At 41.9% G+C, this 13,710-nt stretch overlaps 1 protein-coding gene across 3 annotated transcripts in view; it reads right to left on the reverse strand.

Annotated features, from left to right (window-relative positions):
• Window positions 1-1,126: 1,126 nt before the first annotated feature.
• Window positions 1,127-13,710, reverse strand: part of Kif14 (kinesin family member 14) — a 67,016-nt gene continuing 54,432 nt past the window's right edge. For 2 of the 3 annotated variants that reach the window (XM_027417474.1, XM_027417475.2), the window contains exons 24-30: window positions 12,615-12,839; window positions 12,250-12,434; window positions 8,891-9,058; window positions 7,555-7,674; window positions 5,261-5,335; window positions 3,842-3,974; window positions 1,127-3,418 (exon numbers count right to left, since the gene is read on the reverse strand). In XM_027417474.1, coding sequence (XP_027273275.1) covers window positions 3,045-3,418; window positions 3,842-3,974; window positions 5,261-5,335; window positions 7,555-7,674; window positions 8,891-9,058; window positions 12,250-12,434; window positions 12,615-12,839 — 1,280 coding nt within the window. In that variant the 3' untranslated portion in view covers window positions 1,127-3,044. The remainder of the gene's footprint in view (window positions 3,419-3,841; window positions 3,975-5,260; window positions 5,336-7,554; window positions 7,675-8,890; window positions 9,059-12,249; window positions 12,435-12,614; window positions 12,840-13,710) is intronic. The other variant, XM_027417476.1, reaches the window with a different exon arrangement.

Here is a 13,710-nt window from a genome sequence, read left to right on the forward strand (position 1 = left end):
AGGAACCGGAAGCAGCTATTCATTTGTTCCCAGTCAAGAGCAGAGAACAATGAATTAATGCACATGTTAGAGCTTAGTTCACTTTCTCCATCTTATACAGTTCAGAATCCTCTGCCAGGGACTAGTGCCACCTCAACTAAATGTACTCAAGACAACCCCCCACAGACATGTCCACAGGCCAACCTGACCTAGATAATCCCTTAGTGAGAGTCCATTCCCAGGAGACTCTAAATGTGCCACCTTGAAAATTAAAACTAACCATCACATTACAATATTGAGCAGATTGGGCAACTGCAGTATACACACACCAAAAGATACGTGAAGATGATGTAAACACTATAGAATTCACTGTCTTTATATTATATCAGTTATTGTGGAACCCAGTGCAGGTGGATATACTTTTAAACACACCATGCTTCAAGGACTCTGATACTCGTACACTGGCATCTGCTTGTACCAAGTGTGGTATTGCTTATTTGTTTTTTGAGACAGGGTTTCTTTGCATAGCCCTGGCTCTCCTGGAACTCACTCTATAGACCATGCTGGCCTCGAACTCAGAGATCTACCTGCCTCTACCTCCCAAGTGCTGGACTAAAGGCGTGTGCCACCGCATCCACCATGATCTTGTTTGTATAACACGGTTTTGCAGCTAGCTACGGAAGGGCAGCTAACATTTGCTTATCACCTACTACTGGCCAAGAGCCATTCTTCCTCTCTCCCACTTAGTGACTACAGACACAGTCCATGGGACTTTTCCTTCTGCAGATGAGGAACCAGGGATGAGGCAGCTAGCTCCTTGAGGTTGTGTAGCCTGTATTGCAGCCTGCAATGCAGCTTTCAAATATGTAAAAAACAAGCACAGCTTCCAAGCACTTGCTCAACAGGGAAGTAAGGCTCTTCCATGCTCAACCAACTCAAGAGGGTGGAACAGTGTTCCACCTGGATTCAGTCCTTGGCTCCCAAAGTGGCACAGTAACCACAATAATTTTAGCATTCGTTTACTGCTTCCTATTTATTCGATTTGCAAATTAGGAGAGATATTAGCCAGGCAGAGCTACTGTGACATTTCTGAATCAGGAGTAAAGGGAATGACAATAATTCAATAAAAAGATTTTGGACTAGGAGGCAATTCTGAAGCTCACAAGATTTATTAAAGCACTCTCTTTATAACACTTTTCAGTGCACATGATTCTAACAGCGACATATTTACACCATTCACTCAAATACAGTATAACAAATTATCCGGCATAAATATAAATAAGCTTACAAGCATACCTGAAACATTTCTGAGGACAGACATGAGTTTAGAGAATAGACACTAGTGTGGTTTGGGGTGTGCACTATAACCCCGGCACTTAGGAGGTGAAGGCAGCAAGATAACAGGGATAGGCCACACTGGGCTACCCAGCAGGACCATGTCTCAAAGACAGAAAAAACTGAGGGAGAAGGGATGGAGAAACTGAAGATTAACTGCTGTGCAGCAAGGTGAAATCTCCGGCTAATTATGGTAAATTGGTGAGTTCGAGGAAGTACAACCTTCAGGACAGGTCTTTCTGTGTACTTCAGTTTGTCAAATAGTAACATAAGGGCTACTTTCCAGAACACTGACCCATCCACAGTGAACCTCAGAAAGAAAACGTGGCAAAAATAAAAGAAGGCAATGGAAACAAATCTCTTGCGTTGCTACATGAGACAGGAGTGGTGCACCCAGGGAGGCCTGGTGACCACACTTTACCACTTCAAAGCACCACAAGCAGACGTGTCACTGCCTGGCTGACCACCCCAGGCTACTTTACAGTCTTTCCCCCAGAGAAAATGACAGGTGTACTCAAACCGGCTTCACCCAGCTACAATTAATGTAGCATTGACAAGTAGCACCCACAAGCGAAAGAGAATCTCTCCAGGAGCTGCTTAGGTCACCCAGGCAAAGATACTATGTATCTTCGTAAATTACACATATTCTTTTTTTTTTTTTTACGATTTATTTATTATGTATATTTACTTATTATTATGTTCTGCCTGCATGTACACCTATAGGCCACCAGATCTCATTGTAGATGGTTGTGAGCCACCATGTAGTTGCTGGGAATTGAACGCAGGACCTCTGGAAGAGCAGCCAGCGTTCTTAACCACTGAACCATCTCTCCAGCCCAAATTATACATATTCTTGTGGTCAAAATGTTAAACTATTTCCTTAAGTTAAACCCTAAAGTAGGATATTATCTTTATTACTTGATTGTAGGTGAAGGAGTTTTTAAAGCTGTGAAATACAAGGATCTTTAATCTCCATTGAACAACATGTAAACAAATTTCCCTTTGGCAAAACAAGCACTATCAAAAAAAGGGCCAGCCTCTGATCCCCCATGTGATGCTATTTTAAAATTTTATGAATATAGCCCCATTATGGAACATAGATAACACCATAAATTATAATGCTATCTAGTCATAGTATGTAATTATATTATCTTTAGGTGGTTACGGCTTGAAAAGACACAGATTATACATTTATTACTGAAGGTGGCAAACAGTTAACCATTCGAAAGAGTTGCAGTAAGCTGCCTTAGTTAAACTTGTGTTGAGAATTTCACCATAAGCCTAATCTTCTATGCAATATATGGGGGAAAGAAACAAACTTTTCAGATTTCCATTCATGAGAAAATACACATCTACAAACAGACTAATGAACCAGTCAGGACAGTATCTCAGTGTTCAAGGTTGGCGTTTAGAATTCAAGGCAACGGGAAATTGGAGACACAGTCACTCACGTGGTCCTGAGACCCTAATTTCATTCTAATGCCACTGTTCCAACATGGTAAACTCCTTGTTTGAAAGTAGTCTGCTTAGAAAATTCTGAGCACACACCAAGGCATTTTGAAATCAGGACTCCATACTGCTGGCATTACCCACACCTGACAGGAAGCTATGCATAGACACAGACTCTAAACATTTGCATCCATTTCTTTGTATGGTCTCCTATGTGAGGAAAAGTGTCAGCAAGCGTTCTTTCTGGTTATGAACGGTCACCAGGAGCATATGTGATGGTTTCACACCCACTGGATCCTATTGGGAGTGCAGTCCTGTGAGGACACTTCGGGGGCTACTGGGTCTCTGGGTAGTTCCCAGGCCTGTGTTGGCAAGCCTCTACTGCAGTCAGCCCCGCTTGCCTCACGCTGCTCTTCCTTGCTGTTTTGATTACAAGACTCCTGGGGTTGCAACAAACCAGGTCTTTCTCCACATTCAAAACACAAGAGGAGTGATTTGGCTAGAGATTCTAGTTCTCCATAATCAGCCCGAGGTACTTTATTCCCACAGTTGCCAGCAGAAGCAGGGGGCTCAGTGAAGTCACTGTGAAGTTTGTGAGCCAGGCCGCAGAGAGTTTCAGTATAGCTTCTGAGACAATGCAGGTCACTGGGGCACCCTACACAAGAGGGAAAGGAAAAAGTGGGTTACCCTTTCCAGGTGCCAGCAGGTATTACCATTGCATAGACTCTAGGGGTCTCTTAAGTTAAAGCAGCCCACATGACACACCAAACCACTGATTGCCTCTTGGACAGGTACTCGACTTCCCTGACTGTACAGGCGGAAGTGCAGCCTTGTGTTACGCAGCACTTCACAGCCCAAGCTCCTACACTGGTAACTAATCTCACTGGAGTAATGTTCAGTGAGCTTTAGTTATAGCTCAGGCTGCAAGAGGGAGAGAGAGAGAGAGAGAGAGAGAGAGAGAGAGAGAGAGAGAGGGGGGAGGGAGGGAGGGGGAGGGAGGGAGGGAGGGAGACAGACAGACATGTGTGGGTCCTTGGATTACACAGTTCCAGTTCCAGATCCCACTTGGGTCACTTACCTCTCAGTGCAGATGTAATAATCTCAATAGTTTTCTCCAAGCAATATTTTAACTTCAAGAATTCTGATGCAAGAGTTAACATCTTGGAACCTTGTTGTCTAGAATTTTCTTGTACTTGAGTTCTGAAGCTTTTCTGTATAAACAAAATTTATATTTAAAAATATAGATATTATAGATTACATGGCAGCAAATTTAGTCAAAATGATCTTAATTGCCCAGAAATTTATCATTTGTTTGTTTATGCTATTATGACAATGAAACTACATTAATAACAAATTATATTGAAAATGTTTAATTTCCTCACCAGTGTATAACTTCATTTCTATAAGCAAGATAAAAATACAAAATGAACACTGATTATTATTATTATTATTATTATTATTATTATTTTATTTTTTTGGTTTTTCAAGACAGAGTTTCTCTGTGGCTTTGGAGGCTGTTGTGGAACTAGCTCTTGTAGACCAGGTTGGTCTCCAACTCCAGAGATCCACCTGCCTCTGCCTCCCTGAGTGCTGGGACTAAAGGCATGCGTGACCAACGCCCGGCTGAACACTGATTACTTTTTTTTTGACATGATGCTTATGAGTATTTAAATTTTTTTGTTCATTGTTTTTTCATTTCAGATTTTTTATTTGAATTAGAAACAAGATTGTTTTACATGTCAATCCCAGTTCCCTTCTCCCTCCCGTCCTCCCCTACCACCCCCCCAACTAAAACCCTACCTATCACATATCCTTTCTTCTATTCTTCCCCTGACTCAAGCTTTCTGCTCCCTCATGACCTCTGCATCCTTCCTCTTCTTCCCTTCTCATTCTCATAGCTCCCTCCCCCCTCTTCCTGTGCTCTCAATTTGCTCACACTGATTACTTTTAAAAAGCAGTAAGAATTTACTAGCACATAGGAACAGAATGAAGCAACAGCGCCATGGTACCCAACACCATAAAAGCTAACATTTAACCTCAAAGAATTCAGTTTCACAGGATTTACTTTCAATATTGACTTTACTTAAATACTCTTTGGCTTGGGCATTACTTTCCTTTCCAGGCCTGATTATCCCCTCTATCCTTTTCTATAAAGTGGATCTGTGACATGACACTACTTGAATTTAACTCTATTTGACACTATTTGAGCACATTAATTATAAAAAGTGGTTTTTTAGCCTATAATGACTATACTCAAGAAAAAGCTGGCAGCCCCTATGCCAGTAACTACAAACCAGGTGATGCACTGGGAAGTTCCTGTGCCATCGTGTACCTATTACTAACACGAGTGCAGTAAGACCACCAAAAGGAAACCTAGGAAACACACGTGCTCTGTTAACATGCACAACATAGCTGTCTCCAGCTATGACGCCAAGGAAACAAAAAGATCTACAACTGAAGCAAATGTGAACAAAAATTGACTGAAAGCCCATCTTACTAGTCTCCATTCAGCAAAGATGTTTGCCAGAGACCTGACCAGTTCCACAGCATTAGCCTTCATCCGCCTGGTGACCTACAGAAAATGTTAAAATATTTTGTTATACAAACAGTCATCAAGAGACATATCATTTTTAGACCTGTGTGAGACCAGACAGAGTTCTAATCTAGAATCCATAAGAGATGGAAGTTCCATCTCTGAGCTAAGCAGAAAATGGCTTTGAGACTACTTAAATCATGCGAATGGAATTTCCTTCGAAATAAATGACATTGATTCCATATCAAAAAAGCCACACTTGGGCTCAGCAGAGGCAGTCACTTGCTGCATAAGCCTGTGGACCTAAGGTTGATCCTGGAACTCCTCATTTAAGGTGGGAAGAGTGAATGAACTGACTTCTCAAAGTTGTGTTCTGATTGCCACATATATGTGATATGCAGGTCTCCACATGCACAATGCAATAATAATAATAACATAAACATGTTATAAACATATTTTATAAATTATAAATATAGTAAAATGTAAAATTGATTATAAATAAGATAAAACATAAATCTGATGTCTGCTACCAAAATGATGCCTGCATTTTATTTAAATATTTATAGGGATGAACGTCCCAAAATTTCCCTCAGAAGTGAGGGTGTGAGTTATTAAGCAAATATGCTCCGAGAACATTACAAGTTTGATCTGATTCTCAGTTACAACCTTATGCTGCCTATGGCATTTCCCATCTTGCAGACTGAGAATCAGATCCCGGACAGTAACCCCTAGCTCTCAGAAGCAGTGTGACTCAGACTAAACAATAAAGTTGCTTTCTGCTGCTCACTGTTGCCCCCGTCAGGTGGAACTAAGCTTCTGCAAGGGGATTCAGTGTTGTGTTTAATTGGCTTTCACTAAGCTCTTGTCTAGGTCAGCTCAAACTTGCTGTTACAGTAAGAAGATAAGTAGGCCATGGAGTGAGAGGCAGGGGGATTACTGAAAGGTTCAAGCCTGCCTGGACAACAAAGAAAGTTCCTGGCCAACCAGAACTACAAGGTAAGACTATCTCCCAAAAGAAGAAAAGAATGTAGGTATACCTAAATTCTTTACTTCAAGAACCCAGCTTTGAAGTCATAATTCCAGCCCTCTATTAGTCTACTTTCTATTTCTCTTACTATTTTTCTACTTCTTGGGTATTCCATTTTTTGCTATAGGTCCTTTTAAAAAGTATAATGTAATTCTGATTGTTATTTTATTTGTGTGTGTGCAAACACACATGAGGTCAGTGCCCACAGGCCAGAAGAGAGTGTGAGATCTTCTGGAGCTGGAGTGGAGGTGGCTGTGAGCTGCCTGAAGTGGGTGCAGAGATTCAAACCCACCTAATGAGTCACTGCTCCAGCCCCTGCCACAGGCTCTTACGACTTTTTTTTGTTTGTTTTTCAAGACAGGGTTTCTCTGTGCAACAGTCCTGGCTGTCCTAGAACTCACTCTGTAGACCAGGTTGGCCTCGAAACTCACAGAGATCCACCTGCCTCTGCCTCCCAAGTGCTGGAATTAAAAGCACGTGCCCAAACAAAAGAACAAAACACACAATCAAGAGAGGCAGACATATTCAGAGAATGCAAACGTACAATCGAGACCAGCAGTTTAGAATTTGCCAGCCACTGTTTCTAATATTTCTTTTTTTTAATTTTTAAAAGTTTTATTTTATGTGCATGGGTATTTTGCCTGTATGTATATCTGTGGACCACATACGTGGCTAATGCCCTCAGAGGGCAGAATAGGGCATCAGATCACCAGAAACTGGGGTTACAGACTGCTGTGAGCCACCATGTGGGTGCAGTCCTCTACGAGAACACTTGGGGTGTCTCTCCAGCCTCCACTCCTAGCATTGCTCGTGCTTCAGTGTCTGGAAGGAGGCAGAAGCACTTGGAGGACGTCACCGACATCTCCACTAGGTTCTGTGTCTATGTCTTGGTGTGAAACCACTGGTGTGAATGTTCCTGGAAAAATACTTAATTCAAGATGATTGGATCCATAAGTGATGGCTTCTGCTTTTAGGCAGAGGAGTAAAAAACCCAACAGAAAGATTGAGAAGGACGTCCAGAGAGTGGACAGTAGGTGTTGCTGCCACCCTCCATAGACCTGGTCTCTGCCTCTTCTTTAAAAACTAATTCAGCACAAATTAAAATACATAACATGTCACAATAGAACCCACTGCATCACACTATCATTTGGACATTTAAAGAAGTTTGGACAATATACATCCTAAAATAAAACCATTTTTAAGATCAAGTGTATCACCCCACCCATCTTACCTCCTCATGTGCACTCTGCCGTGAGAGGTTTCCCTCCAGGTCCTGGACTTTTTCCAGCCCAGAAGCTAAGAGGCTTTTTATCCCCAAGGCCATGCCATCCTGGAGGGCAGCTGTGAACTCCTGTTAGGAAAAGGGTCAGGCACTGAGCTGGTAAGCTCAGGTTTTACACATTAAAATTTGATTACATTGTGTGTACGTGTGAGAGAGAGACAGAGGCAGCGAGAGAGAGAGAGAGAGAGAGAGAGAGAGAGAGAGAGAGAGAGAGAGAGAGAGAGAGCGCACATGGGGGTCACAGGACAACTGGCAGGAGTTGCTTCTTTATTTCTACCATGTGGCTCTAAGGGATGGACTGAGGAATCAGGCTTGATGGCTAGCACCTTCACCACTACCCATCTCATGTACATACTCTTCAAAATTACATGGTAATGAAGATATAATTCATTCCCAGTTTATTAAATTCAGCTAAAGTTAGTATGAGAACAATCCATGAGGGAAATAAAACTAACAAAATTAAAATTAGTATTCCATGTGCTATGGAAAAAATGTCCACTTTAGGTAGGACCTTATTTGCTAGGATATAATACATTTTAATACAGTATTGCTTATAGCATAAACAAGGTGGGCAAATACAAATATTCTATAGTTACTGTTTTCCCCATGTATAAACTGGATGAGACCACGCTCCACAGTTGATAGCAGTCATCAAACCATAGAACAAAAGGAACATCTTTTGATGTTTTTGAGATTGGTCTCACTAGCCCAAGCTGTCCCTGTTCTTCGATCCTCAACCCCTAAGTGCTAGGCAAGCACCCTATCCCTAGCACCAAAAGGATTGTTTGCTTTCTGAGACAAGGTCTTGCTGTCCTGGAACTCACTATGTAGTTCAGGATGGCCTTGAACTTACAAAGATCCACCTGCCTCTGCCTTCTGAATGCTGGGACTAAAGGTGTGTGCCACCACTGCCTAGCTCTGAAAGGATTGTAAAGACCTATAATCATCCAATCATATTTTAATCATTTTTGTTTGTTTGAGAAAGGCACTCATGTAACCCAGGCTGGCCTCAATAGCCAAGAATGATCTTGTCCTTCTGATCTTCCTGTCTGCCTCCTAAGGCTGGACTACAAATGTGTACTACCACATCCTTTATATAGTGCTAGAGCTCAAACTCATGCATGCTATGCAAAATACCAACGGAGGTACATCCCAGACTTATTTTATCTAATGTTGACCAAACTATTAAGTCATTGCCAAACTATTGCAAGTACAATGAACTTATTCTGTGCAGTGATGCTATCAGAAATCTCTAATGTCCCCGCAGAAGTCTTTTAGAGCTTACATTAGACATTACCCGGGCGCCAGGAATCTTGCTGCTATTCTCCAGAAGACAAAGCTTGCTCCCTTTCAAAACGGCTAGCTGACCCACACACTGAGCAGCTTGCTGTATAATCTGGACGACTTTGTTTTGAGCCTCTTGTATCATTGATGAAATATCTGAACAGCACCCCTAATGAAATAAAAATCAATCAGTCAGTATATACATATATGAGATTTTTAAGAGGTGAGAAAGAAAAAAGGGATAGTGGGTGAAGCTAGCAAGCATGAGGGGCTGCCCTTAAGGCCCCAATACCAGCTAAAAATAACAACAGAGCTGGAGAGAGCTCAGTAGACTAAGGGTACTGACTGCTCTTCCGGAGGACCAAGGTTTGATTCCTAGCACCCACAATAGGTAGTTCACAATCTTCTGGAACTGAAGTTCCAGAGGATCTGACACCCCCTTCTGTGCTCTGAGGGCAACAGGCACATATGTGGAACACAGGCATGCATGCAAGGAAATTCCATACACATCAAAATAAAATTCATAATGTAACAACCACTGGAATGCACGTGAGAAACTGAAAGCATGCAGCCCTGAAGTTACTCATGAAGAAGAGCCAGCTTCTTCCTCCCTCAAAGACTTGACACAGTAAAGGGAGATGTAAAGCAAGTAACTTTGTACTTGGAAATGTCAGGACCCAAGACAGGATTGGTAAGGAAATGTCAGGAAGAGGAACAAAATGGTGTGACTTTGGCCTTTCAGCTTTAACTGTCCTGTTAACACCTAAATGACAGCCTTCCCATATGCGCTCAGTGCCCAGGCCTCCAAGGCACAGGAACATTCTTCTTTCTGGTCCTCTCTCCTGTGGCTCTGACAGTGCCCGCCTTGACCTGCTATATGGAAGACACTCATTATACCACTACAAGGTGCCAAGCCACACATTACTAGATAAGTATGCTGGCTAGCACTGGCTTCACACGAGTCTTCCTGAGCCCAATCCCAGTCACCCGGGTCTCCAGCCTTCATTCCTTGTATAGAATGTGTCTCACAAGCATGTGTGTTGAAACTCTTAAGTCAAGTTCAAAGCCTTCTTCCCGGAAAATAAAGAAAAGGAAAGAAATTCCATGGTACAGACTCCACCAGATATATTCTCTCTCTCTCTCTCTCTCTCTCTCTCTCTCTCTCTCTCTCTCTCTCATCAATTTTTCTTTTCTTCGTCCTTTTTTTCATTTTTTTTCTTTTGAGCAGAGTATCTCTCATGGCTGTCTTGGAACTCGCTCTGTAGAACAGTCTGGCCTTGAAATCAGAGATATGCCTGCCTCTCAGGTACTCTCTTATACCATGATTTCATCTGATAATCACAGCAACCCTGCCAGGTAGACATTACTGTTTTTATTTTCAGGTAAGAAAATGGAGAGACTCAAGAAGCTAAGCAATTTGCCTAAAGACACAAATTAACATAGCATAGATTTAAACATGGGATTTCAAATATCAACAATGAGTTCCTAGTTTGTGGGTATATTCCGCTCCCCCCTCCCATACACTACACACAAGCTGCCCCTCTTTCATTTCTACTACAGGCTGTCCTGAGCTACATTCCTTCACCATACATACACACACACACTCTTAAACTACCCCTTTCATTTCTACCACAGACCATCCTGAGCTGTATTCCTTCGTTAGGGTTTAACCTAAGTCATACCCTCATTACAGAATGAGAGCTTTGCTCTCTGACCAACCCCATGCTTCCATGTTCATGGCTCTATGCTGTCAGATCTTCTTCACCTGAAGTCTGCCCACCTCTGTCTGTAGTCCACATGTTACATTCCTCTCTTTCCCTGATGTCCATATTCAAAGTAAGCCTTCATTTGATGTGAATTTAAGATTCATTTAACAGCAAATGTCCAACTAGCTTGCTATTACATCAAGAGGCCTTGTGAAAAGACACATGAGTCCTACACCTACAGAAAGCCAATGTCGCCGAAGCACACATGCTTATCAACAGTATAGTATATTAACAAGCATAACGAGTAGCTTTACTCAGGGCTAACAAAAAAACCAAACAAGAGAGGTACCCAACCAAACTGGAGAGACTAAGGAAGTTCTCCTGAGGGAAAAAACAATGGATAGTAAATATTTCCCTAACATAGCCCACTCAGGAAGTACTTGTCACAATAAAAATTACACTACAAAAATGTGGCAAGTCTCGGGGCCTGTAAGAGGGCTGGCTTGGTGGGTAAAGGAGGCTTCCATCAAGCCCTATGACCTGAGTTTGGTCTCTGGAACCTACATGGCAGAAAGAAAAAACTGACTCCTGAAGTTGCCCTGGACCTCCACGCATATACCATGATGTGCATGTATTGGATATCACTACATAAAACTTGACCAAATATTCTAGAAAGTTTAAATATCCACCTATTTGAGAAATTTTCATAGAGATCTCTGGTATGGCAACAAAGAGATATTTTTCAACATTAGTTCCCTACTTTTTCTACAAAAATGGAACCTTGATTTTTAACTTGATCCATAGGTACCTAGAATAAAAAAAAAAAAAAATCCACTTCTTGATTAACTATATGGCTAGATGCAGTCAGGTAAAATTCTGGCCAAGCATACATGAGTACTGTAGGACGTCTCATAAAAACTCCCTTTAAAGGAAGGGCCTTTCCTTGTCCACACCACACACACACAACTCAGACGGTGCTCTGTCAACTCAAACAGAGCATGAGGAGGTCAAGTCCACACTTCAGGCAGCAGAGGGGAGAGCAAGGAGTTGGGATCCCGCCTTTGTGCAGAAGAAACTCCATGCCTACCTCTGCATTCTAGCAGACAGAAAACAAGCTTTACTTTTGTCTTGCGTCCTCCTGGTGGCCAAACCCAATGTTACTTGACACAAAGTAAGCAAGAAACAAAACCTGAAATCAACAGGTTTGCTATGAATTTAGCATGAGCTGAAAGCCAACCCACAGTCAGAGCAAGACTCTACCTCTCTCTACCCAGTTGACCTTAACTGGAGGCTAGCAGACTATAACCAACCAGGACAGCATGCATTCAAAGCCACTCCTATTACCCAGTAGCTACAGAACACTGGCTGAGCTAGTCATTTCCCAAGCCTCTACTTCCTCATCTATAAAATGGTGACAGCAGCACCCATTTGAGGATTGTCATGAGGACAAAATGAACCAGTTATCTGCAAACCACTTAGGACACAGAGGACACCAAATTTTTGCTCAATAAACCAATTGCATCTAGACCTAGGACCCCAAAACAGGAAGCACCCGGAAATCCTCAGAGGTAATTTTAGTGAAGATACAGGTGGTAGAGAGCCAATAAATACTTTCAGAACAAATGAATTCTTCAAAAATAAAAAATCAATGTACCTGCAAAAACAATTGTAAATAGCCTCCCAGTTTTTTAATATCTTGTCTCAATTCATCTTCAAGCCTCGCTGAGCTGGTACCAGGTGGAAAATCATCCAGCCAGTGTTTGAACAAAACCACGAGCTGCTCAAAGGCACAAGCAATCTGGACAGTGAATGCCTGTGCTGCCCGGTCAGAAGAGAACACTGGGAAAGAAGAGGGAAAATTACTGCAAGGAATAGCGTCCAGATAAAAGAACTCACGTACTGGCACCATTAAAGCAGCTAAACATAGTCGAGAGATGCATCAAATAATCATCCCAAAACAAGAGTAAAGGGCAAAGAATCCCTGTCATGGGCGTTGGCAGAAGCAGTAGAATTACTTACAGTTATTTTGACTTTCTTCATCCTGTTCTTCATGGGCTTTGGAAATGGCAAACAGTCCATTATAAAGTTTAAGGAGATTATTTATCAGGCTATCTGCTATAGTTTTTTCTTCGTCATAACTCTGTCCAAGAAAGTCTATTGATGAACCAATCAATTCTTTGCAAATTCCAGGAAGAAACGATTCTGATGAATTTGAGTAAATGGTGTTTGATTTTTCCATTAAACCTACACCAACAGAAAACAGTCAGTGTAAACCTAGTTTCAAGCATAATACTTTCAAACAAACGCACAAATGCAGGTATACTGAAGAATCATTGGTCAGTAGTTCAAAGCATTCTTATTTCTATACACCAAGACGAAAACAATTCCAGCTAGGGACCAATTAACCTCTCACTAGCATGAGCCCACAGGCTTTGTATTTTTTCCGCCTTAATATAAGTAACTAGAGAATCAAAATATCCCATGTGCCTACTCACTTAAACCTTTCTTTTCTTATTTTTATGTGCCTGGGTGTTTTGCTTGCACACGTGTCTGAATTCCATGTACATACCTAGTATTCATGGAAGGCAAAGAGATCACCAGATCCCCTGGAACTGATGTTCCAGACAGTTGTAAGCTGCTATATAGGTGCTGGGACTTGAACCCTGGTCCTCTGGAAGAGCAGCCAGTGCCCTTAATTGGCTGAGCCATCTATCCAGCCCCTCACTTAACCTTTCTATACTTGATAGCGATGACTTTTTCTCAACACCCATGCAAACTAACTCATAAACTAGAAACTGGGCCACAATAAACTGGATAAAAAGAAATGCCTCAGAACCTTCTGTTTAGAAGAGCTCTTCCCAGGGTATACTACAGTCAGAACAGGCCTAAGCTAATTGATTATCTGCAGCTAACAGCACATTTCTGGGAGATGGGCTTGCAAAAACAAACAAACAAACAAACAAACAAAAAAACCACCACTTTCTAAGTACTGACAAAGCAGAAGTAAACGGAAAGGTGCAAGAGCTCCTTCAGGATTCCAGCAAGTAACCTTATACTGGAGCATATAGCATTCGTGCATCGTGATTCTCAACTAAAATGCAATGTTCCCTGGTCT

This window comes from Cricetulus griseus, chromosome 5 (genome assembly GCF_003668045.3).
Source record: "Cricetulus griseus strain 17A/GY chromosome 5, alternate assembly CriGri-PICRH-1.0, whole genome shotgun sequence".
Lineage (NCBI taxonomy): Eukaryota > Metazoa > Chordata > Mammalia > Rodentia > Cricetidae > Cricetulus > Cricetulus griseus.